At 48.8% G+C, this 23,740-nt stretch overlaps 2 protein-coding genes across 8 annotated transcripts in view; one reads left to right on the top strand and one right to left on the bottom strand.

The window, feature by feature from the left end:
- Nucleotides 1-13,310, top strand: part of CFAP100 (cilia and flagella associated protein 100) — a 49,432-nt gene extending 36,122 nt beyond the window's left edge. For all 4 annotated transcript variants that reach the window (XM_059390471.1, XM_059390470.1, XM_059390468.1 and 1 more), the window contains 4 exons: nt 9,968-10,103; nt 11,090-11,295; nt 11,989-12,082; nt 12,993-13,310. In XM_059390471.1, the coding sequence (XP_059246454.1) occupies nt 9,968-10,103; nt 11,090-11,295; nt 11,989-12,082; nt 12,993-13,100 (544 nt within the window). In that variant the 3' untranslated portion in view covers nt 13,101-13,310. The remainder of the gene's footprint in view (nt 1-9,967; nt 10,104-11,089; nt 11,296-11,988; nt 12,083-12,992) is intronic.
- A 1,102-nt stretch (nt 13,311-14,412) lies between these two features.
- ZXDC (ZXD family zinc finger C) overlaps nt 14,413-23,740 on the bottom strand; it is a 37,606-nt gene continuing 28,278 nt past the window's right edge. For 3 of the 4 annotated variants that reach the window (XM_059390464.1, XM_059390465.1, XM_059390467.1), the window contains 3 exons: nt 18,973-19,142; nt 16,812-16,913; nt 14,413-15,241 (listed from right to left, as the gene is read on the bottom strand). In XM_059390464.1, the coding sequence (XP_059246447.1) occupies nt 15,155-15,241; nt 16,812-16,913; nt 18,973-19,142 (359 nt within the window). In that variant the 3' untranslated portion in view covers nt 14,413-15,154. Of the gene's footprint in view, nt 15,242-16,811; nt 16,914-18,972; nt 19,143-23,740 lie in introns of those variants that run through there. The other variant, XM_059390466.1, reaches the window with a different exon arrangement.

The raw sequence follows: 23,740 nt of genomic DNA, 5'->3' as shown, positions 1-23,740 counted from the left end.
GTTATCGGTTGCTGCATAACAAATCATCCCAAAACTTGGTGGCTTAATATAACACACATTTATTTCACCCTTTGTGCGGATCAGGAATCTGGGCTCAGCTGGGCTGGCTCCTCTGCTCCGGAGCCTCTAATGGATTGCTGCCCAGGTGGCAGCTGGGCTGCGGTCATTCCAAGACTGCACTTGGGGAAGGAGCCACACTCCAGCTCATTCACGGGCTGCTGGCAGGATCTGATTCCTTGCTGGCTGTAGGCCAGAGCCTACCCTCAGTCTCTTGCCACATGGGCTCTCTGATACAGCAGCTTGCTGCTTCAAAGTGTACAAGCCAAAAAGCCAACAGAGTGAGTCTGCTAGCAAGATGGAAGTCATGATCTTATGTAAACTAATCACAGAAGCGACATCCCATTCCACATGGGTTAGAAGCAAGCCGCTGGGCTCAGCCCACATTCCAGGGTGTGAATACCTTTGAGGAGGCAGGTGTCACTAAGGGTCATTTTAGAGGTTTGCTCATAAGGGAAAAAAAAAATGGAGACATCAGCCGATTGGGTGCCTGTGCCTGGGGAAGGTGGGGGGAGTTCATACAAAAGGGCATGAAGAAATGTTGGGGTGATGGAAATGATCACTGTCCTGATCATGTTAGTCCTTACATCAGTGTATAAGTTTGTCAAATCTCATCAAATGCTACACAGAACGGGTGCATGTTGTGATATGTAAATTAAATCTCAATAACAGTATTATTGAAGGCTAACTTTGTCACTTGCCTTGCATTGACTGGGTGCATAAGGGCTGTAGGACGAGCCATGTCCTCCCTCCCTGGTGGAGAGAACAGCATCATTCATTCTTGGCCAGAGACGACTGGTGTGAAGTGGGTGAGACACCCAGGGCACAATATTTAGAGAGGTGCATGTGTGACCCCAAGGGTGAGCACTTCCTTGAATTTTCTACACTGGGTCCTAGCCCCATTTTCTGCCTGCCTTGCTGTGATCTGTTTGAGATGCTCACTCCACAGTTCCTCCAGTTGAGGACCAAGGGGAGCCAGCCCAGGAAGATGGACCCCTGGATACAGAAGGGAGCACAAGGACCTCAGGACAGCCTGCAGTAAGCTGCAGAGCCTGAACACCAGCATCAGCTCGGCACTTCCAGCAGCCAGAGAGGTGACGGGACCCAGGAGAAGAATGAGCAGAGAAGCCCAACCCAACACTTCCCAGATTCTGCCACATTGACCAAAAGAACAGAAAAGAGAAATTAAGCCTGAATCCCTTCCTGGAAACCATGCAAAACTTCCTCCAGGAAAACCCAACCCAGCCAGTTAGTTGGAAAAGGAACAGGAAGCAACTCAGACTCTCTGTTCCTGCAGTGAGCCAGGGGTGGAAATGAGGATTGGTCTTGCAGCAGCCAGAGCCCAGAGAGCAAGGCAAGCCACACGGAAGGGACCACGAGCTCCAGAAAGCACATTCCAATGCTGACCTCAGGCTAAGGTGAGACCTTGTGTGGGCTGAGTCTTGGTAGCCATGCTAGACACCTGCAACCAAGGCTGCCCCTCAGACATGAGTTCCATGGCTCAGAGGAAATGCAGCCTGCACCTCCGCCTCCAGCCCAGGTTCCATCTGGACGCATGATCAAAATGGCACAACTCCTCTGAAGTCCCTGTTATTGAACTTGCACCCATGTGCAGCTCAAAGGACACACAAACAGGAAAATGTCACCATAAACATGAGAAGAAACATTCATTAAGGGATGTGTGTGAGAAATTGAAGTAAATGTAGATCCTGAAGAACTGGGACAGACATCTTAATTTCTCCCAAGAAGCTGCACCCCTGCTGCTAGAGAGGCAGATCTGGGTGCAGACAAGCCCACAGGAGGTCAAGACCACAATGAGGACTGGATGCAGCCTGCCATCAAGTGGGCAAGGGGAACCATGTTAAGCTGGGGACAGCTCCGAGAACTTTAAGGGAAAGGATAAGGAGATGAAGCGATAGGACCCCAGGAGGCCATGTGCAGGGCACATGTGGAAGGAATTCCAGGACATGGCTGCACACAGAATGGAGGAGCAAAAGCTAGTGCAGTGACGGGTGAAGGTTTCCCTGTGCTGAAGCAAAGACCAGGCCCACATGCAGGGAGACGGGCTCACACTACACACCTCCTACAGGGTTTAAGAGTGAGCAGAACAAGCCACAGTATCAAAGCAGACAATGAAAATGAACAAAAAAGCCAGGCACTCAGGGGGTGCCTGGGTGGCTAGCTCGGGTAAGTGTCCAACTCTTGATTTGGGGTCAGGTCATGATCTTAGAGTTATGAGATTGAGCCCCAAGTCTGGGCATGGAGTCTGCTTAAGATGTTCTCTCTCTCCCTCTCTCTCTCATTCCTCCTCTGCCCCACCCCACCTCAAAAAAAGTAAAATAAAATTAAAAGCCCAGGTACCCATATAGGAACCAGAACTAAGTATGTGTCACCTGTTTCCTCCAGGATGCTAAATGCTGGGCAGGGTCTAGCAGAGCACTGCTCTTGAGTTTGTGGAGGCAAAGGGGGTCTCTATTTCTTTTCCTTTTTCAATGTGATAAAATCCACATAACACAAAATTTACCATCTTAACCACTTGCAAGTGTCTGGTTCAGTGGTATGAAGTACCTTTACATTGTGCAGCCAACCCCACTGTCCAACTCTCTGCTCTTTTCATCTTGTAAAACTGAAACTCTATCCCTGTTACTAATATCTCTCCATTCTCCTGGTGTTGACTACTCTGAGTACCTCCTAGTAGTGGGATCATACAATATTTGACTTTTTGTAACTGGCTTATTTCACTTAATGCCTTCAAGTTTCATTCATGGGGTAGCATGTGTCAGAGTTTCCTTCCTTTTTAAGGTTAAATAATACTCCTTTTATGTCTAGACATTGTTTCTCCATACATCCATCATGTTCACTTGGTGGCTTCCACATTTTAGCAACTATGAATAATGCTGCTGTCAACATGGGTGTTCTTCTGCAAGGCTCTGTTTTCAATTCTTCTTGGTATATTCCCAAAAGCACAATTGCCAGGGCATACAGTATTTCTGTTTTTAACTTTGGGATGCTATTGCAAGTGGAATTGTTTGGATGCTATTGTAAATGAGACGGTTTTTGTTTTCCTTTTCAAAAGTGTTCATTATTTGTATATAGAACTGCATTTCATTGACTTTGTTGACTTTGTTTCCTGCTACTTTGCTGAATTCATTTAATTCTAATAGCTTTGTTGTGGAGTCTTTAGGGTTTTCTTCATAGAAGATGATGTCATCTGCAAAGAACTCATTTTACTTCTTTTCCAACTTGAATGATTTTCTTTCTTTTTCTTGCTTCATCACTCTGAATGGAACTTCCAGTACTATGTTGAGTAGAAGTGGTGAATGCAGGCATCCTTACCCTCTGATCTTAGAGGAAAATCCTCCAGACTTTCACCACTCAGTATGATGTTTGCTGTGGGCTTTTCAGATACGGCTTTTATTATATGGAGGCTGTTTCCGTCTCCCTATTTTTTTTTTTTTTTTAAGATTTTATTTGACAGGCAGAGATCACAAGAAGGCAGAGAGGCAGGGGGAAAGAGAGGAGGAAGCAGGCTCCCCGCCGAGCAGAGAGCCTGATGTGGGGCTCGATTCCAGGACCCTGGGATCATGACCTGAGCCAAAGGCAGAGGCTTTAACCCACAGAGCCACTCAGGTGCCCCGGTATTAGATTTTTGATTACTGATTCAATCTTCTTACTGGTTATAGGCCTATTCAGATTTTCTATTTCTACATGATTTAATCCTTTTTTTTTTTTTTAAGATTTTATTTATTTATTGAGGGAAAGCAAGTGAGAGAGAGAGAGAGTGCACGAACTTGGGGGAAGGACAGTTGCAGGAGAGAGAAACACAGACTCTCCACTGGGCAGGGAGCCTGATATGAGGCCTGATCCCAGGACCCCGGAATCATGACCTGAGCCAAAGACAGACGCTTAACCGACTGAGCCACCCAGATACCCCTACATGATTAAGTCTTGGTAGATTTTGTGTTTCTAGAAATTTGTCAGTTTTATCCAAGTTGTCCAGATTGGAGGCACACAGCTGATAGTGCTCTCTCCTAATCCTCCTTATTTCTGTAGGACCAGTAGTGATATTCCCACTTTCATTCTCATTTTAGTAACTTCAGTTATTTTCCTTAGTCAAGCAAGCTAAGGGTTTGTCATTTTTGTCATTTTCTTTTTGAAAAACTCATTGTTTTTCTATTCTCTAATTTTTTAAATTTTTTGCTTTTCTCTAATTTTTTTACTAATTATTTCCTTCTACTAGCTTCAGGTTGAATTTGTTCTTCTTTAACTAGAAATTCCTTAAGTTGTAAAGTTGGGTTGTTAGTTTAACTCTTTTTAAAATATAAGTTTTGCCATCGTAAATACTCCCTTTAGCACCATAAATTTTGCTGTGCATCCCACAAGTTTTGCTCTGTTGTGTTCTCAGGTTTCTTCATCTCTATTTTTTTCTAATTTCCCTTATGATTTCTTTTTTGGTCCACATGTTGTTTTAAAATGTGTTTTTTAATTTCTAGAAATTTGTGAAATTTTCTAGTTTTGCTTTTGTTAACAATTTCTAACTTCATCCAGTTGTTGACAGAGAAGTCTGTATAATATCTATCTTTTTAAAGATCTATTGAGACTTAGTTTGTGGCCCTAATATTTGGGACAGCCTGAAAAATGCCCCATTTGCCCTTGAGAGTATATGCTTCTGTTGTTGGGTAGAGTTTTCTGTGTATGTCTGTTAAACCTAGTTGGTGTATTGCAATGCTTAAGTCTTCTTTTTCCTAATTGCTTACTCGTTCACTATTGCAAGGTAGGTAATGAAGTCTCTAACTATTATTATAGAATTAGTTTTCCCTTCCATCTGTAAATTTCAGCTTCAAATATTTTGGTATTCTGTCATTCAGTGCATAAATACTTATTATTGTTATATTTTCTTATTGTATTAGACATTTATTAATATATAAGGTCCTTCTTTGTCTCTGATGAATTTTTCTGTCTGATCCTAGTATTGCTACCCTTGCTCTCTCTTTTGGTTACTATTTGCATGGAATATCTTTTCCCATCCTTTCATTTTCAACACTTTTGTGTCTTTGGGTCTCAAGTGAGGCTCTTACAGACAGCATATAGTTGAATCATCTGTTATCCATTCTGCCAGTCTGTCTTTTGATTGGAAAATTTAGCCCACTTACATTTAAAGTAATTAATGATATGGTGGGATTTCCGTCATTGTACTTTTTGTCTACTATATGCCTTATAGTTTTTTGCCCCTCATATCCTGCAATACTGTTTTCTTTGTGTTTAGCTGGTTGTGGTGAAATATCTAAATTCCTTTCTCTTTCCCTTTTGTGTATATCCTATAGCTGTTTTCTTTGTGGCTACCATGAGGATTATATTTAATATCCAGGGTTGTTAACACTCAAATTTGAATCTATACCACCTTAATTTCTAACATACAGAAACTCTACTCCCTTACAGTTCCATCATCATCTTTTTGGTTGCGGATGTCACAACCTTGTTTCCATACATTGTGTGCTCTAAAACATAAACTAAAAATTATTTTAAATGTATTAGTCTCCAAAATCATGTAGAAAACAGTTACAAACTAGTATTGCTACTCTTGCTCTTTTCCTTCCCTTGCTCTAATTACAAACCAGTGTTACATTTCTGCTAGCTTTTAAAATTGCCAACATTATACCTTTATTGAGATTATTAGTCTGTCATAGGGCTTTAATTTACTGTCTTGATTTCGTTTCACTGTGCAGCACTTCCCTGAGCATTTCTGGCAGGGCAGGTCTCATGGGGATGAACTCCTTCGTTTTTGTTCATTGGGGAATCTCTTAGCTTCTCCCTCACTTTTAAAGGACAGTTTTGCCAGATACAGAATCCTTGGCTAACAGGTTTTTCTTCCCCTCCGAGCACTTCAACTATATCAGCCTTCCGACCACCAAAGTTTCTAATGAGAAATCTGCTGATAATCATATTGAAGATCCTCTGTGTAAAATGATTTGCTTCTCTTTTGCAGCTTTCAAAGTTTTCTGGCTTTGGCTTTTGGTTATCCTGTAATAGTTTGATTATAGTAATGTCTCAGTGTGGGGCTCTTCTATTTCCTTTTACTTGGAGCTCCTTGAGCTTCTTGGATGCTTATATTCATGCCTTTCATTAATTTTAGAATTTTCATCTGTTTTTCTTCGAATCATCTCCCTGCCCCCTTTTCTCTTTCCTTTCTGGGACTCCTATGGTGCATATATTGATCCTCTTGATGGCGTCCCACTGGTTTGTCAGGGTCTGTTTGCTTTTTTCAATTTTTTTCTTTCTGTTCCTCAGCCTTGATAGTTTCCATTGTCCTATCTTCAAGATCACTAATTCTTTCTTCTCCCTGCTCAGATAAGCCTTTAAATACCTCTAGTGAATTTTTCATTTCCCTGCTCCATTGTGTTTTTTTTTTTTTTTTATAAGAAATTTGTGAGTTGTCTCTATGTTGAGACTCCTCCTGCAAGTGTAAATGTAGGTCTTTTCTGAGACTTTCCCTGGGCATGCAGGGTCACTTTCTAATTTTTTCCATATATGCTGTTGTTTTTGCATGTCCTCAGTCTTTAAGATCTGGCTCTCCAAGGGGGAAAAAGCAAAAAATGGAGAAAGGAAAAAGCATTGGCCCTTTAAATCCCCTGAAAGTCAAGTGGGGGATTACGGGGTTGCTTGAAACAAGGGCTGCCTGCCTATTTGTCTGTACCTCTGTGGTCAGAAGCACCAATCAGGGATCAGGGCACAGTTCCCCAACATTTTGGAGGACAAGGTCCTTTTTTGCCCACCCTAGCTCCAACAGGCTGTGTGCTAGTTGCTCCAGAAAACCTGAACAGCTGCCTACCACATGGCTGGGAGTGATGGCTGGGCAAGTGTTACTATGCTTAGAGCTGAAATGGAGGGAAATTAACCACAATTACTGTCCAAGCCTTTCCCTGGAAGTTGCAAGCTTTCAATAGACTCCAGAGTTCCAAGATGGCTATATAAGATAGGTTCTGCAATCACTGTCTGGTGGGGAGACAGATTTATGGTGCTCCTACTCTGCCATCTTTCTCTATTTCAAAATTTTTAATTTTTGTTCTTTTTCCTGCTATTTCTGCAGGAATATGGTAACTCCTTCTCTTTTGCTTGGTCTTTTGAATGAACTTTATTCCTATTTGGTGGTGTTTGCTTTTTATTTATTTATATATTTTTTAATACTAAGCTTTCTGGCTATATGTCCCCAGGCATTTATTAAGAGATCATCTTGTTACCTTTCAAAAACTTTTTATAACTTCTGCAATTCAGTCCAACAGCTTTAAGAAAATTTCATACGTATAAATCTATAAACATAGAATAGTATCATGAGTCCCCAGGGTCCCATCGCTAGCTTCAGCAGTGATCAACTCATAGCTAATATCCTTTTACCTAGATTCCACCAACTTCTCCACCGCCCATATTATTTCAGAGCAAAGGCATGTATCATGTCATCTGTAAATATGCCAGTCGATATCTCTAAAAAGATATGGATTCTTTAACATAATCACCATATGATCATCACATTTAGAAAAACCAGTAATCCTTAATATTAAATATTCATAATCCATAAATGATTGGAGTTTTTAAACTTTGTTTGAATGAGAATCTAAGTAAGATTATGCTCTTCAATATTTGTTGTGTCATTAAATCCCTTTCGGTCTATAGGTTCCCTCTCCAGCTTCTTGTCCCCCTGCAGTCCAGGTATTGAAGAGACGAGGTCACTTTTCCAGCACTGAAGTGCTTCTTAGACTCTTTGTACACTGGAACCCCCCTAGAACCTGCATTTCTGACAAACATGCAGGTGACATGCAAGCTAGCCTGAGGAGCAATGCTCAGCAGTATGTCCCCCATGCTTTTGCATTCCCATGAACTGGCGAGCTCTAGTTGAGTAGAAAATATTGCAACCCAACAATTTTACATCGAAAGAGAACCAGTAGGGAAAGGGTATCTTTTTATCCCAGTTACCCTGAGAAGAAAGAGAACAACAACAAAAAGCCCTCCGCCGCCGCCGCCGCATCCATATAGCAAAGGAGGGCAAACATAGCAGCCCTGTGCCAGCTGTAGGATCACACTTACCAGTTAAGGGGATGGAAGTGAAGGAAGTATTTAAAAAAAAAAAAAAAAAAAAGGTTAAAATTGAATGCAATCATGTATCTAGATTTTGGGACAAGTACCACTGACCTTAAACATACTTACCCCTACAATGGGCATGTGTGGTTGGAAAAAAGTTGATCCTGACACCCAGGACATGCTCTCTGATGTCATCCCAGGTGACCTGCATGAGCCCCACCAGCACCGGAGGGGGGTGGGCTGTGTGTGAGCTCCATGTGGTCCCTCTGGCCCACCTACCTCAGCCCCCCTCAAACTCACAGGCTTCTCAGCCCTCCACCCCAAAGTCAGGGGAGTGTAGCCTGGAGGGCTCCGGGGGGGGCCTGCATGCCTGTGCCGGTGCATGTGACAGGCCATGGGACCCACAGTGGGCAAAGGAGCAGCAGTTCACAGGCCTTTGCTTAGGGTTGGGAAAACGGTAAGTTCTATCAACAAATGGGGGAAGAGCCACAGATTTTTATTTTATTAAGTTTGTTATTTCATTTAAAAATTGATTTTTGGAGTTCTATTTCTAAATATATGCCCAAGGGTGCCTGGATGGCTCAGTTGGTTAAGCATCTGCCTTCAGCTCAGGTCATGATCCCAGGATCCTGGGATCAAGCCCCGCATTGGGCTCCCTGCTCAGTGGGGAGTGTTTCTCTCTCCCTTTTGTCCCTCCCCCCTGCTTGTGTTATCTAGCTCTAATAAATAAAATCTTTTATTTACTTATTTATTTATTTGACAGAGAAAGGGAGAGATCACAAGTAGGCAGAGAGGCAGGCAAAGGGAGAGGGGGAAGCAGGCTCTCCGCCGAGCAGAGCCTGATGCAGGGCTCGATCCCAGGACCCTGAGACCATGACCTGAGCCGAAGGCAGAGGCTTAACTCACTGAGCCACTCAGGTGCCCAATAAATAAAATCTTTTTAAAAAATAAATATATGCCCAAGAGAATTAAAAACATGTCCTCACAGAAACCTGTCTACAAATGTTCACAGCGGCATAATTCCTAAGAGTCAAAAGATAGGATCAACCATACGTCCATCTCAACAAAGTATGGTCCATCAACACAGGGAACTGTCACATAAACCTCCAAAAGAATGGAGTTCTGACCAATGCCGTTAACATGGAGAGACCTTGAAAACATTCTGCTGAATGAAGAAGCCAGACACAAAGGCCACCACTGTATGGCTCCACATTTATGAAATGTCCAGAACAGATACACAGTGGGGGGGAAAGGAAAGGACGGGGAGTGGCTGCTAATGGGGAATGGGTTCCTCTGGGTGATGAAAATACTCTGAAATGAGATGATGGCGATGGTTGTGCAATTGTATAAATATCCTGAAAACTAATGAACTGGTTTTTGTTTTTTTAAAGATTTTACTTATTTGAGAGAGAAAAAGAGCACACAAGCAGGGGGAGAGCCAGAGGGAGGGGAGAGGATCTCAAGCAGACTTGTCACTGGGCATGGAGCCCAACGCAGGGCTTGATCATATGACCCTGAGATCATGACCTGAGCTGAAATCAAGAGTCCAATGCTTAACTGAGCCACCCAGGTGCCCCCTGAATTATACATTTTAAAAGAATTTTATAGGTATGTGAATTATGCCTCAATAAAGCTGTTACTTATTTTTTTCATAGTGTTGATTGTTAAAGATCTTAAATCTTAGTCCTGCATCTCAGCAGCATCTCTGGTCCCCGGGCACGCACTCTGCGGTCACGGCCCCTTAGCTCTCAGGACAGTAGTGGGGCAATGAGGCTCAGAGAGGTGGAGTGCCTGGAGCTGCACTGAGTGGGCAGGGCCCTGCTGATCCCCAATCCAGGGACAAGGAGGTCAACCAGTTGAAGCAGTGGGTCACCACACTGATGATGTCCATCACCAAGGAGGAGGAGACTGCCGCTGAGCTGGAGCTCAAAGCCCGAGTCTTCCACTTCGGCAAGTACAAGGGTGCTCAGGAGGTAGGCCCCCCGATCAGCAGCCAGAGGGCAGCAAGTGTGGAGGGAGCGTGGGTGACCACAGCCCTGGGGCCCAATCCATTGACGAGCACATCTGGGAGCACCCAGTGCTGACCTCACCACCCTCCAGGCTCTGCAGGGCTGATCGAGGGGCACTGGCTAGAGAAGGCCCTTGGTCCCCCAACTGGAGTCATCTTGTGTATTTATGCCCCTTGGCCATTCAGCTGCCCAGCACACTTCCTCCATTCCTTCCTTCTTTCACTCAACAAATACATCTGTTTCTTCAAAACAAAGTGTCCAGAAAGTGACCCTGCCAGGAGGAAGAAGGCATGCCCCCAAGCCAGCCTGAAAGAGTGAGAGAATTCTGAGGGCATAGAGGGCCAAGAATGTTCCAGGGCACACTGCGCACCCTTCCTGACAGTGCACTGGGGGCATAGGCAGAATCGCAGCTTCCTAATTCCCGCTAATTACTGTTGAACACCTACCGTGTACCAGCCCAGGGCAGGTACGCAGGAGGCCACAACAAGCAGGCTGGTGTACCCGCGGCCTGCCAGAGACTCCCTGGGTGCTGGCTGGGCCCCACTCCTGGCCTGAGCCTGCCTGTCTGCTGTTCCTTGCTCAGTCCTCACGCTCAGTCCATGTGGTAGGGAGTGTTACTTTCTAAATGTAAGATCAGGCTGAGAGGGGAGTTCATCTGCCACAGGCAGCACAGGAAGTCGCTCTCATGGGCCAGGGTCGTGTGGGGAGTTGAGGTCAGTGCAGGGGCAGAAGAGAGCCCTCGAGGCGGGGACTGGGCCCCATGGACACACTGAGGCAGCTGGAGTAGAACCTCAGTGATAGCTGGAGTCCTGGGTCTGGCTGACCTCAGGAGGGCAGCTGCATCACAGCAAGGGCACTGGGTGTGGCGGGCTGTGTGGCGGGGGGGGGGGGGGGGGGGGGGGGGGGCCAGAGGCCTACGCCACCCTTCTGCCGGCCCGCCCCCCTCGCAGGACAAACTGCTGGAAAGCCTGAACCGCAAGGTGTTGGACGTGTACCAGCAATGCATCGGCAGCCAGCAGGAGTCCAACCTGGGCGCCGTGCAGATGCTCACCATCATCGAGCACCACCTGAACGAGCTGCTGGAAAACCTAGAGCGGGTGCCCCAGATCAAGATCGAGCAGGCCGAGAAGGCCAAGGAGAAGGAGCGTCGCATGCGGTGAGAGCCAGGTCCCTGCCCCTGCCCTGTCCCACGCGGTCTGACCAGCTCCCTCACGATGCCCTCCAAACCCCAGCTTCTGCTCTGGGCAGGCCCAGGCCGGCCCTGAGGACAGAGGTCGGATACAGACCCGTCCTCAAAGAGCCCCCAAACCAAGAGAGACAGGAGTTTGGTGCTCCATGCTGAGAGGTCTTCCAAAGAGGACCCCTAACTTAGTCTGGAGTGGGAGAAGAGGTGGGCTCAGGGGGCCCAGAGCCAAAGTGAGGGTGTGGACAGCATGGCCTCACCCCAAGGACAAGGGACAGCAATGGCCATCTTTCCTGCTGGATTGGGAGAGGAAGAGATCGGCATTGCCAGAGCCCCGGGGAGGGAAGATGCAGACTTGGGGGGGAAGCCAAGGAAGCCCAGTTTAGTGGCAGGGGAAGGCAGGGAGACTTGGCAGTGTCAGAATGCTAGAAGCAGGCAGCACGGACCCACCGTCCTTAGCAGATGGACCTATGCCGGGAACCCCCAAGAACAAGTTTCAGAGGCCAACCAGGCCTGGCAGGGAAGGGTGGAGAGAAGAGGGGAGTGTGCTCCTAGAGGGAGGGCCAGGGCCTGACTGAAAGCTGCATGTGAGGCGCTGGGAAGCAGATCTGGGAGCATCCACAGTGCCTCCAGTTCTTAATTGTCTTGTGCTGCCCCTGCATCCAGACTCCGGGAGGAGAAAGTCATGATGCAGAAGCGGCTGCAGGAGGAGCGTGTGCAGCGGGCCCAGGCCCGGGCCCAGGCTGAGATCAAGAAGAAGGTGGGCAGGGTGGCCCCTCGCAGTCACTGCTGGGCAAGGGCCCCATGACCAGGCACTGTGGGGCTGAGAGGAGCTGGGGAACTACAGCCAAGCCTGGCTCACTGTTCTGCAGCTAATTGCTGAGGTGCTGGGAGAAAAATGGGGTCATCCGAGTAAGGCCAGGATAGAGCAGGCTGTCCCCTTCCTGGCCCACCAGTCCTGGTGCCCCTTGGGACTATCTTCCCCTGCAAGTCCTTCTGGGGCTGCCTTTCGTCCTGCACACACACTCCTGGGGGGGTGACTGGCCTGGCTAGCACCCTCCTAGTCCTACCCAGGTACAGCTCAGCCCCCATAGGGTCCCACCATACCACCAACACTCCAGCCAGAACCCATCACTCCAGCTCATCCCCATCACTAGGATTTCCCCTGACCGCCCCACAGACAAAGGCTAGAGCAGTCACTTTCTTCAGGCCCTGGGAGCAGGAGGGGTGCTCCCTAAAGCAGGCCCAAGCCCAGATACAGCCTCCAGCAGATAGGGGCTGCTCTCTGAACAGAGTAGTGCTTTCCATGCTGTCACACAGAGTCAGCAGACACTTTGGGGTCTCCCCTTAAATCCCTGGAGCAAAGGAAGCGGGCTCTCTCTGTTTAGCCAGGTACTTGCCCGTGTGTTTGCAGGTGCGCCCCAACACACACACACATCAAGGGGCCTGCAGCGCAGGGAACAGGCTCTGGGCTGGGGAGGCTCACTCCCAAGTCATTTCAGGACAGCTCCAGCCCCGAGCCTGTGGGCTGATAGGGGAGGCCAGGACGTCCCTGGGACCCCACAGCCCCAGCTTCCTGGCTTCCAGGCACGCTTAGGACCTGGGCAGCGCCTTTGGGTGCAGTGAAGGGGCCTCCAGGGCACAGTTCACAGAGTCCACTTGCTCTGCAGAGAGGCAGGAGACTGGTGAGTCGCTCCCGGCCCCCAGCTCTCAAGGTGAAGGAGGAGCCTGAGCACGTGCAGACGGAGGAGGACAAGGATGAGCAGCTGCTGTTCTGAACCTAGCCTCCTGGCACCAGCTGGCCACACTGTCCACAGCCCAACCCAGCAAGGACAGCAGCAGGAAGTGGGGCAGGGCGGGCGGGCCCGCGGCAGCTGTCACCCTGTCCCCGTGCCGCTCCAGGCCTCCCACTGTACATTTCCTTACTCAAGTGAAATAAACTCCCCCTCTTTGGTGGCCTGATGGCCTGCTTAAGGAGGCAAGCTGGTTCCGACATCCGTACCCTCTCCTCTAATCCCTGAGCCCTAGGCCCACTGTTGAGGAAGGAGCTCATCTGGTCCTCAGGTAAGGTGGCTGCTTTTGAGACACCAAGGCCAGTTCCACACTGAGGTGTGATATGCGGAGACAAGAAAGGAGGCAACAAGCTAGGTGGGTGAGAGGGTTCTCTCTACTGACTGAAAACAAAACATGACGTCCACACTATACACACACTCCCGTGAAGTAAAGCCAAGTAACGCTTTCAGTACATGACTGTACAAAAATTTTTATTCATTTGTACTAGAAGTTGGGCCCATGGTCACCACAGAACTCAGTGCCCAAAAAACTGACAGCCAGTATCAGTCTTATCAGTGGTGGACATTCCCGGGAGAATGTTCTGGGGAATGTTCCAACCACCCAGCCCAGTGAGAGCATTCCCATGGCCCGGCCCTTCCTCCCAACAGAAGGACAGGGCAGTGCAGCCACTAGGCGACCCAGCCCCCAAGACGACCCTGGCAGGCAGGCTGGCTCCTCATGGAGGGAGGGGGCTGCTGCTGACTTGGAGGCTGAGAGGCCAGGCGGACAAAACTTTAGTCTGTGACACAGCACAGAGTTCTGTGGGTAAAAACCATTTCTGACAGGGCCCGAGTTCTCCCTGGGTGGAGAAGCACCTGGAGAGACAGCACGTCAGAGGAAGAGGACAGAGATAGGACTCACCACCAAATGCTGGGGTCATTCCCAAAAGCCCAAGGCCAAAAACTCAAGAAATGAAGAAACAAAGAATAGGCAGAGTTTGGACAATTCCAAATTCAAGAACCAAAACAGTTTTTGGATTAATATAAGCCTCAAAGGCACACGGCGAAAAACAGCATTTCTGAGTGACCCCATGGACAGTCCCACTAACAAACAAATATGTGCAAGGTTATCGGCTCGCCTCCTGTGCAAGACAGACTGCATTCCATAAAAATGCACGGCCACACAGAACATGCACGTGTACAGCCTGGACAAGCAGACACACGTTCTCACTGCCCCACACGTCATGTTCAGGACTCAGACCGTGACTTTAGAAACCATGAACAAATTAGTATTAAACATGAATACCCAAATACAGAATTCAGAAAAACGTAAAGTTTACATCTCCAGATTAGGAGCTTTACATTTGGCCTCCATGCAGAGGGGTCGCTAACAGGGCCCCAGTGTGCCCCTCTTCACCCCCATCTCCTTCCCCCTCACACGAACTCCCCCACCTGCTCCGCCAAAACAGGGATTCGAATTTGGCTTCACTGTAACAACGGGACCACTTCTGCCCCTTGGGCTGACAGAATCAGCCCAAGCACAGCCACCACCCCAGGGGATGGGAACCAGCCTGCTAGCTCTCAGAAAGGGGAAAGAGTTTCTAGATCTTTCTCAGGCCAAATGCTGAAGCACGGAAGGTGAAAGATCCCATCTGCTTTCACCACAGATGAAGTCCTATCTGACTAGGGAATCTGTATTCCACCCTACCTCCTGCCTAAGTTTCTTCTCATGCAGCAGGGGCTCCATGGCTTCGCTCAAATGGGACAAGGGACATCGGTGTGCAGCCAAGTCTGGGAAAAGCATATGCTTGGCCCTGAGGGCAAGCCTTGCCTCATGTTCCTATAAGGCGATTTCCACGAATACTGCCCCAAACTGGTTCCTGATAAAACATACAAAAAACATTTTTGAGAAGCGTGCCCAAAAGTCTCTGAGGAGCTCAGCGAGCCTCCTGAGCAGAAACCTAGTGGGATCTCCCCCAGGCCTGTAAGACCACCTAACGGAGTCTCAGGGCCACAGGCTGGAGGTGCGGCCCCTGGGTCCCTGGGGCAAAGGGCCGTGGTCACTGCAGGTCCCGAAGGTTAATGGTGCTCCCCACACTCTGCATGTCCTCAGGCCCGACAGCCCCTCCAGTTGCAGGAAGCACCTCCTGAAAAACCAAGCAGAGTGGTGAGGAGCAGAGCAGAGCCGGGGACCGGGGCAGTGCAGGACCACCTCCCAGAAGGCTGCGGGGCAGCCACACATGACCAGCATCATAACCCACAGGGCTGGCCAGCAACGGCACCTCCCACTTTCCTAAAACGAACTGTTTTCCCCTTATTTTCACATATATTCCTTGAAGAAAGAAACTTGAGTGTAAACAAAAAGGCAAAGTGAACTTAATGCTACTGTGTTCTAGGTCTCCTCGGAACTGTCCTCGTTCAATTTATAGCCCTTCCCCGTTCTGTATGGGGAAGCTCCTCTCTCAGTTCCTAACTGCCTGTGGTTGTCATGGATAGCTGCATGACCGCCCACCCAGCCCACCTCCTTGTGCTAGAAGAACACACCCCCAGCATTAGCTTCGAGGCAATGGCAAACATCTTTTGGCCAATTATGTGTACACTGCCAGATTTAAGAATGATCTCCTGAGTGGGAATACTAGGCAGAATGGAGTCAACATCCGTGAGGTTTTCTGAATACACGATCCCCAACTGCACTGGAAGGAACCCCCACTCCAGCTGCCTGGGACCCCCACCCATAGCTCTGTCTACTACCAGCGCTTTACTCGATATTTATTTTTGACCTTTTAAGGAAAACGTTCAACAGCCCAATTTGAATACAAGAAAACTAAAATTATATCTGTAGGTCTTTTAAAAATACATATTTAAGGCTTAACTGTTAAAAATCTGATAAGCTACCTACTTTATTTTATAGCCAAATCTGAATTACCTATTGCCACCAATGCGTGGTTTATCCACTTACTTAAGCAAACTAACTCTCCTGCGTCTGTTTTCCCATAGGTCAAAAACTTGGCTGGCCTAGGGATGCCTGGGTGGCACAAACAGTTAAGCGTCTGACTCTTGGTTTTGGCTCAGGTCTGATGTCAGGGTTGTGAGATCGAGCCCTGCGTCCACTCTATGTTCAGTGCAGTATCTTCTTGGGTTTCTCCGCCTCTCCCTCTGCCCCTGCCCCTCGCCCCAAATAAATAAATAAATCTTTAAAAACAAACCCTGGCCAGCCTATTTCCCATAGGAGAAAGCGACTTGAAAATTTTTTTTATATAGTCAAAGAGCATTTTATTTTATTTTTAAAAGATATTTGTCAGAGAGAAAGAATGCACAAGCAGGGGGAGCAGCTGGCAGAGGAAGAAGCAGGCTTCTTGCTAAGCAAGGAGCCTGACATGGGACATCCTGGGGTCATGACCTGAGCTAAAGGCAGCCGCTTAACTGGCTGAGCCACCCAGGTGTCCCGTGACTAGAGTCTCTAAATAGAAAATATTTTGAGTGTATTAAATTTCAACTTATTTACAAGGAGGAGCTAAAAGGGGGAGCAAACCTGAGCTTTTTCTTAGTCTTTTGTTCCTCAGTCATTTACCCACCTTTTCTAGAAAGCAGCAAAACATCCCGGCCACCAACTCATTGAGTGTCCACTAGAGCCCCACCTCAGCAACAAGCCTCATGAAGCCAAAAGCTTCCTGACAGTCTTACTAACGGACCCAAAGAGCTGTAAGGCATCCAGACCTGGAGGACATAGACGGGCAAATCGACAGCAAACAGCGGGTGGAGGGCAGAAGGCTGCGGGCTGAGAACCAACGATGAGGCTGCTTCGCCTGAGGGCTCGTCCTGGGGAGGCAATGGCATGTTTCATTTATCAAGCACAGCGACATTCCTCACTCCGGCCTGAGGAGTCCCCATCACTCTGATCACAGCCCCTGAATTCCAGGCGAGACCACATAGGGAGCCAGGTGAGGCCTGAGGACCCAGCAGTCACTGGCATCAGGGGCTGGGGGCTATTTATCTTTCCTCCTGGTCCTCAGTCTCTCATCTTATTCCCAGCTTGAGGCCCGTACCACCTGCCATCTGGTTGCTCCCCGCTCCCAGGCCTGGAGCTCCCTGGAACTCCCCCACATTCAATACCTCCCCTTAGCCTAGGTCCGAATTTCCCTCCCGTAGACTGTTCCTGAACTCTGGCGGAGGCTCGCAGCAGCTCTCCAGTGGCTACCTCACAGCACACAAGAAGGCCCACCTCTGCCCCAAACCATGGTCAAGCTGGAAGGGACAAAAGATCACTGGTCTCTGGAGAGAGGGAGGCACATAGGCTCCAGATAATCACGCAAGTAAGAAAAGGGACACTATCTAACCTTTCAGCTTTCACCTGCACACCCAGCCCACAGCAGCCCACGGCCCTGCCACTCAACTCCCTATGCCACCGCCCCCATCAGCCCAGCCCTTCCCTGGCCTCAAGAACCTTCTGTGCCAAGCACTATCATTCCCCTTCACAGACAATAAAACTGAGGCCCAGAGTACTTAAGTAACAAGACAACACTAACTGGTAAAGGGAAAGGTAGAGAATTCAAAGTGAGTTCTCTTTGCCTCAAGGCTCACGCCTTCAACTGGATGTCTTAAAGAGCAACTTCTCCCTTTCCAATGAATGCCTTTTCTGCAATGTATTAGCTTCCATGAAGTTTCCGTCTGAACCTCCAGTCCCGCCTTCCCCACGTCTCACCTGCCAGCCATGAGCACGTTCAGAAGGGCTCAGCTGCTCCTCCCCCCACCTCCACAGACCCCATCTCAGGACAGCGCTGGCCTCTCTACTGCTCCAACACCCTGACCCCAAACCTGGAAAGAAGAGACCTGTTTTCCTGCTCACCTCTGCAGACCAGTCTTCCCAGGTCCCACCCCCACCAAAAGCTCACATTAGCTTCTTGTTTTCTGTAAAAGCAAGGATGCTCACTGGCCCCATCTTCCAGGCCCTCCCCAAGCTCCACCTAGGCCATCCACACTTTTATACTCTTCATAACCAGCTTGTTCCTATCTCCTCAACGAGCCTCTACCAGGACTACATATCCCCAGGATCTGGCCACCCTCCTCTTCGGAGTCAGCTTGGCACTCAAAAGTCCTTGGGTATCTGAGCCTTCCCAGGCCCATGGTATTCTATGGCCCCAGAGTACCATGAACACAGGAGATGCTCAGGGACGAGGTAGCAATGAGATCAGGCCAGGTCAGAGCTACATAGCCTCAGCTTCTAAGCCTCTTCTCTCCCCCAAACAGTCCCAATTCATTGTCCCTCTGCTGGACCCTCAAAAAGGACACTGCAGACAAAGGTGCCCAGAGAGCTGCAGTCAGTGTGTCCGGTGAGCGTTCACAGGGTGGCTGCCAGCTGCAGGCACCTGCTAGGCCCCGGCACAACCCAAGAGGTGGCTGGCCTGCCCTCGAGGGGCTCATTTTGTAGAGAAGAAGGGCAGGTGAGGGGGTAGGGAGCCAGCATCCTTAGCACATAAAGACTATATCCTCGGCGCACTGTGGATGCTCCCCAGACACAGAAGTACCAAGCTGCGTGAGCAAAGCCCCTTCACACCAGCCCTGAAAAGAGCAGTGGGGTCTAGGGAGGGGCAGGGCTGTGCCAGGTGTCCTGTGGCTCACTGCTCACCTCATGGGGACACAGAAGCATCAATCCTAGTAAAGACAGAAGCTCAGACAAACAGAGCAGGACAGGGCGGGAGGAAAGAGGGAGCTGGGGTGATGGAGACATCATCCAGGACTTAGGACGTCAGAAGCAGCGTGGGGGGAAGTTCCTGAGGAGATGGAGCACTGGAGGATGGGGGCTCTGGGAGACGCGGCCCGAAGCCTGGCCCCCGCTCCCGCCCTGTGACCAGCGTCCTCCGGGCTAGCTGGCTCTTACCTGCAGTAGCTGGAGCTGAACGCACTGCACTCCGGCTGCCGGAGCCGGTGCTAGCTGACCTCCACTGGGCACCACAAGGTTCCCACACAACAAGCCAGGCTGGCTCGTGTGCAAGTGAGTAGGACTGACTTTGCCACCTTTCATTTTCCTCTGAGCGGACCCTGAGGCTCCTACGACGAAAAAGACAAACCGACATATGCAGGGTACCGTGCCTCACGGAGGCCATGCTCTGGGGACACAGACTCCCCACCGTCACTGTGCACAGCCCTGCGGGCTTCAAACTAGTCAAAGGGAAAGTCACGGGCTTCAGAGGTGGGAAAAAACAAGATTTTGATACCATAGCAAACTTACATATGTGTCTTCTGGACACTCAGCGATCAGAACCCCAGTGCCCATTTCACAGGGGCAGAAGCTCCTCCTTACCTGCAACACCAAGAGCTGCAGGCACACAGGAGATCCCCGACACAGTGGAGCTCAGACAGCTGGCAGGGCTACACAGTCGCAGAAAAGGAACAAGGGAAGGAAGCCAGCCACCACATCCCACCCTCAGGCCCCTTGGCGTGTGCTCAATAAGCCACCAAATCCCTTGGGCTGTTTTTTGTCCAGCTTCCTCCTCAAAAGTCATCGCTCAGTTGACCTCATAAAAACATACTTTTAAAAATAATAAAGTACAAAGAAAAATCAGAACAATCCAGACACCCAGAAAGGGTTTCTCTGACACTCACATGCTTTGTGAGCAAAACAAAACCCCAAGGACAGCGGCCTGGATTTAAATCCTGGCTCCACCCCTGACTCTGCTACCTGACCTTGGACAACCAACTTAAGCTCTCACCTCAGTGTTCCCTACCTGTGAAATGGGAACAACACTCCCTACCTCAAAGTTTTGGGAGGATTAAGTAGAGATGTGATGCAAGTTGAGAACAGTGCCTGGGTCCTAGTAAGTGCAAAGGAATTTCAGGTGCCGTGACAGCTGTGGCCGGAGAGCCCGGGATAGGAGTACAGGAGTGACTTCATAAAGACAATTTTACAGTGAACATCGTATAAGTTAACAAGGATAAAAGCATCTGATTTTTGTTGAATTTAATAAAATGAAAAGGAACAAGTGAAACTGAAGGATGTGCTGAACTTCTAGAAAACACGTCTTCGTGAAAATGTCTAACGACCTAATGTTACAGGGAAAAGAGGAAACACATGAGAGGCTGCATCCTTTGTGTAGGTTTCTGTACTCCAAGTTTCCATTTTAAACAGGAACAGCTGACTCTGACACACAGGACAAGCCTCCTCCGTCAGAGCAAGTTCTTGACACCAACACCAGCTCCTTTACCTCAGGGAGCCCAGCGCCCTCCTGCTGGCTTAGCTCCGCCCGCCGTCCATGCTTCTCCCCACTGCTGTGCAGCTTCCAGCTGGCAGATGGGCTGGGACAAGGGTGAGGGGCTACGGCCTGGGATCCACTCAGTAAGAAACTCCTCGTCACTCGCTAGTCTCCCTACACATGAATGTGTTGTTGGGCTTTAAAGTCTTTTATCCCCTAGCATCTTCCCTGTGATAAAAACAGGTACGTAAATTAAAATCCTAGTTTTAACATAAACTTAAATATACATTCCAGGAGTTGAAATCTTCATGTGAAAAATCAAGTTACCATTGCAATTATTAATAACACAAGCCCAGCCAGAATAACCAAACCTAGCAGAAACTTTGACAGTGATGGAGTATCAAAGGCTTAGAACGCTTAGAGAACAGTGTGTCTGCCTGTTTTCCAGGAGGCTCATGGGGCTGGGGGTCAGTACTCCACGTTGCTAGACTCAGAAGCCTTTTTCCAAATAAAAAAGTATTTTAATAAAGCACATTAAAGCAAATGTGCTTTAAATGTCATTTCATCACAATCGCAGCACTCTGCAGCTGCAGCTAAGGGAGCACAGGGCCTCGGAGCCCACGCAGCACCGGCAGTCTGTACTGTCAGAGGACGGTGCTCCTTCCCCCCGAAAGGTCCAATTCCATTTTTCAGTTCAAATAAACATACTGAAACATGGTTCAAGGGATATTATGAAAGCCACTATGAAATCAATGAAGGAAGGCATCAAGTGATGCATCATTTTAAGCTACTTTTAAAAGCAATATTTAAATATGTATATTAACGCTTATTATTACTGAGCTTTGTAAGATAAAAACCAGCTCATTCTGAGTCATTTCTCGTCTATGTCATAAGGATTCAATGAAAGCTGTGTAGCTCATACTCTGCGTTACCTACGAAGCAAGAAGAATGATCAAAGCCTTGTGTCCCTTTTCTAGCTGTGTGCTAGCATGTATGCTACACAAACGATGGGGAAATTAAGTAAAAACCATGTGAACAACATCAGAAATAGACCCCACTTAATTTTGCTGGACACCAGCATTACAGGCTTCTATCACAAACAGTATACACTGCTGAAAAACAAGTCAGTGACAGGAACATAACTGTTTTTGTTAAAGGGACATAAGAGGCAGTAGTTTGGTAACAGGAAGTAAGACAGACTGCACCTAGAACACTTGTGACACATCATAGGCTAAACTGTATTAGCTAATTACTGTATGAACACACAGCCTGTCCCTTCGTCTAGCACCTGACGCTCTGGTCACTCCTGCAGATGCCACAGTTCCACTGAGAATCACTGCCCCTAACCTCAGGTGCTCTGGGACCTTCTGTGGTTAACAACTCCGCCCGGTGATGAAATGTTCCCAGAGCTAAAAAGAAACTGCTCGGGCTTACATATACCACTACTTTCATGGGACTCCCTGTAAAAGCAGCTGCTGCTAGGACGAGAGCAGAAGGGTGGGAAAGGTAAGGGCTGACCCCGCCCCCGGGCCCCCCTATGCTGCATCTCACCTCAGAACATCTCAACGTGCCCGCCTAGGAAAACCAGTGCATGAGGGAGGCCAAGCTGGCCACAGAGCCCCGAGGCGCTCTGGATGCCTGCATGAACAGATCCATACAAGGCGCCTCCTTGAAGTGTCCTGGGTCTGGTGCTCTGGAAGACTGCGTTTATATGCGCCCAGGGGGTGCTGCGCCACAGAGAGCTTGGTGGTGGGGAAGGACTCACTGTCATGAAGGAAAGGCGGACAGGAGAGCCTGCAGAAGTCCTGGACCCTAAGTCTCTAAGGTTACGAACGGAAGACGGCTATGGGAAAGCAGACTCCCTTCAGACTAGCCATGCTCGCTTCCCCTTCAAAGTCTTCTGGTGCACCCAAGGTCTCAGAGCTCAGGCTGAGCGCTCCCCATTGGCACCCTGAGAAAGCTGCGAAGGAAGAAGGCAGGGCCAGGAGAGGGGAACGAGAGCTGATGCGCTGAGCACCCTGCACCTGGCGTCCAGACTCCCTGCTCTGGAGAAAAAACACCTTGCTGACCTGCTGGTGCCATCAGGGCAGGGTGCTGGGTTACATGACCCCAGAAGGTACATTGTACCATCCGACAGTGTGCCATCACCGCGTACAATGTCTGAAAATCACACCCTTCCAGAGTTGGCTATACAAGCCCACTAAGCCATGGATGCCGGAGGGCTTAAAGCTGACCCACGGCCTCTACAAAGGACCCTACAAGGGCCACACAGCCGTCCTCACTAGTAAAAGATGTCACAGCACTGCATGTAACGTGACCAATTTAACCTACAGACCAATGTCAAGAAACATAAAAAACTTCTTTCTCACAGTAGAAATCCAGAAAACCTTAGAGGGCAAGTCATCTTCAAATGAACTGAATTTTGTTTCAGTAATCTCAACATTTACCTCAAACACTGGATTGTGCTTGATAACATGAAAGAGCAGGGAGAGGACAGAAGAATAAAGCCGACCAGCAGGTCAGCTTCTGGCTGAGGAGACCTAAAAGACAACCCTATTTGGGTGTGAAATAGCCAAGCGAGCTGGAGTACGCCACTGCATGCCCCGAGTCCCCAACTCACCAGTGCAGCACGACCATGACCAGAATTAGGTGAGGGCTCAGGCGAAGGGCTCTGCCGGCACACCTCCCGAAGTCGCCCCCTAGGCTGACGGCTACAGAATCCAGTACCACCCCAAGCATGTGGCCTCCTCACCCCGGGAGGGCTCTGCGCTCAGTATGGTCAGCTCTCTATCCTGCATACTGTGGGTTCCAATGGCTCACTTGCTACCCCCACCAGGTGTGCAGGAGGGGCCTGATAACCTTGGGCTCTGCTGAGGATCCTCACTGAACCAGAGAGCGCAGTAACCTGTCCCATCCCTAGGAGAACTATTCCCCAGTTCTCCTAGGGATGGGAGGCTGGCCCTGTTATGTATCCTGGATGGTGGAGGGCACTGGAGCCTAACCCCTTCATAGTCCTAAAGTGGTCCATCCTACACGGCTAGTAAAGAATAAACCACAAACATGTATTTATTAACAAGGAAAAATAGTCATGTTTAAAAGCAAAAAGCAGATAAAAATATATGTGTATCATTTCTTTAAGAAAAGTAACAGGTGTAGTTTATACGCCTGGGAAAATGTTCAACATCGAAATACCGGAAGTGGTTTTGCCTGGATGGTGGAACTAGGTGCGGGGAGAAAGCGTGTACAAAATCACCATTACTTTTCCTGAAAAGTAAACCCACGTTACCAGAACCACTGATGGGCTGCACAGCCTTTGCTTACTGGCCCACGTGCCTCTGCTCTGGCTGTCCCCAGCTGCCTAGAAGGCCTGCTCCCCACCAGAGCACTGGCCCACTTTCATCTCCAACACTCCTCAGCAGGCCTGCATCACCAGCGCAGTGGTCTCCCTGACCCATG

This window comes from Mustela nigripes, chromosome 2 (genome assembly GCF_022355385.1).
Source record: "Mustela nigripes isolate SB6536 chromosome 2, MUSNIG.SB6536, whole genome shotgun sequence".
NCBI lineage: Eukaryota > Metazoa > Chordata > Mammalia > Carnivora > Mustelidae > Mustela > Mustela nigripes.
The sequence above is the reverse complement of the archived record's forward strand: the minus strand, read 5'-3'. Positions and strand labels throughout refer to the sequence as shown.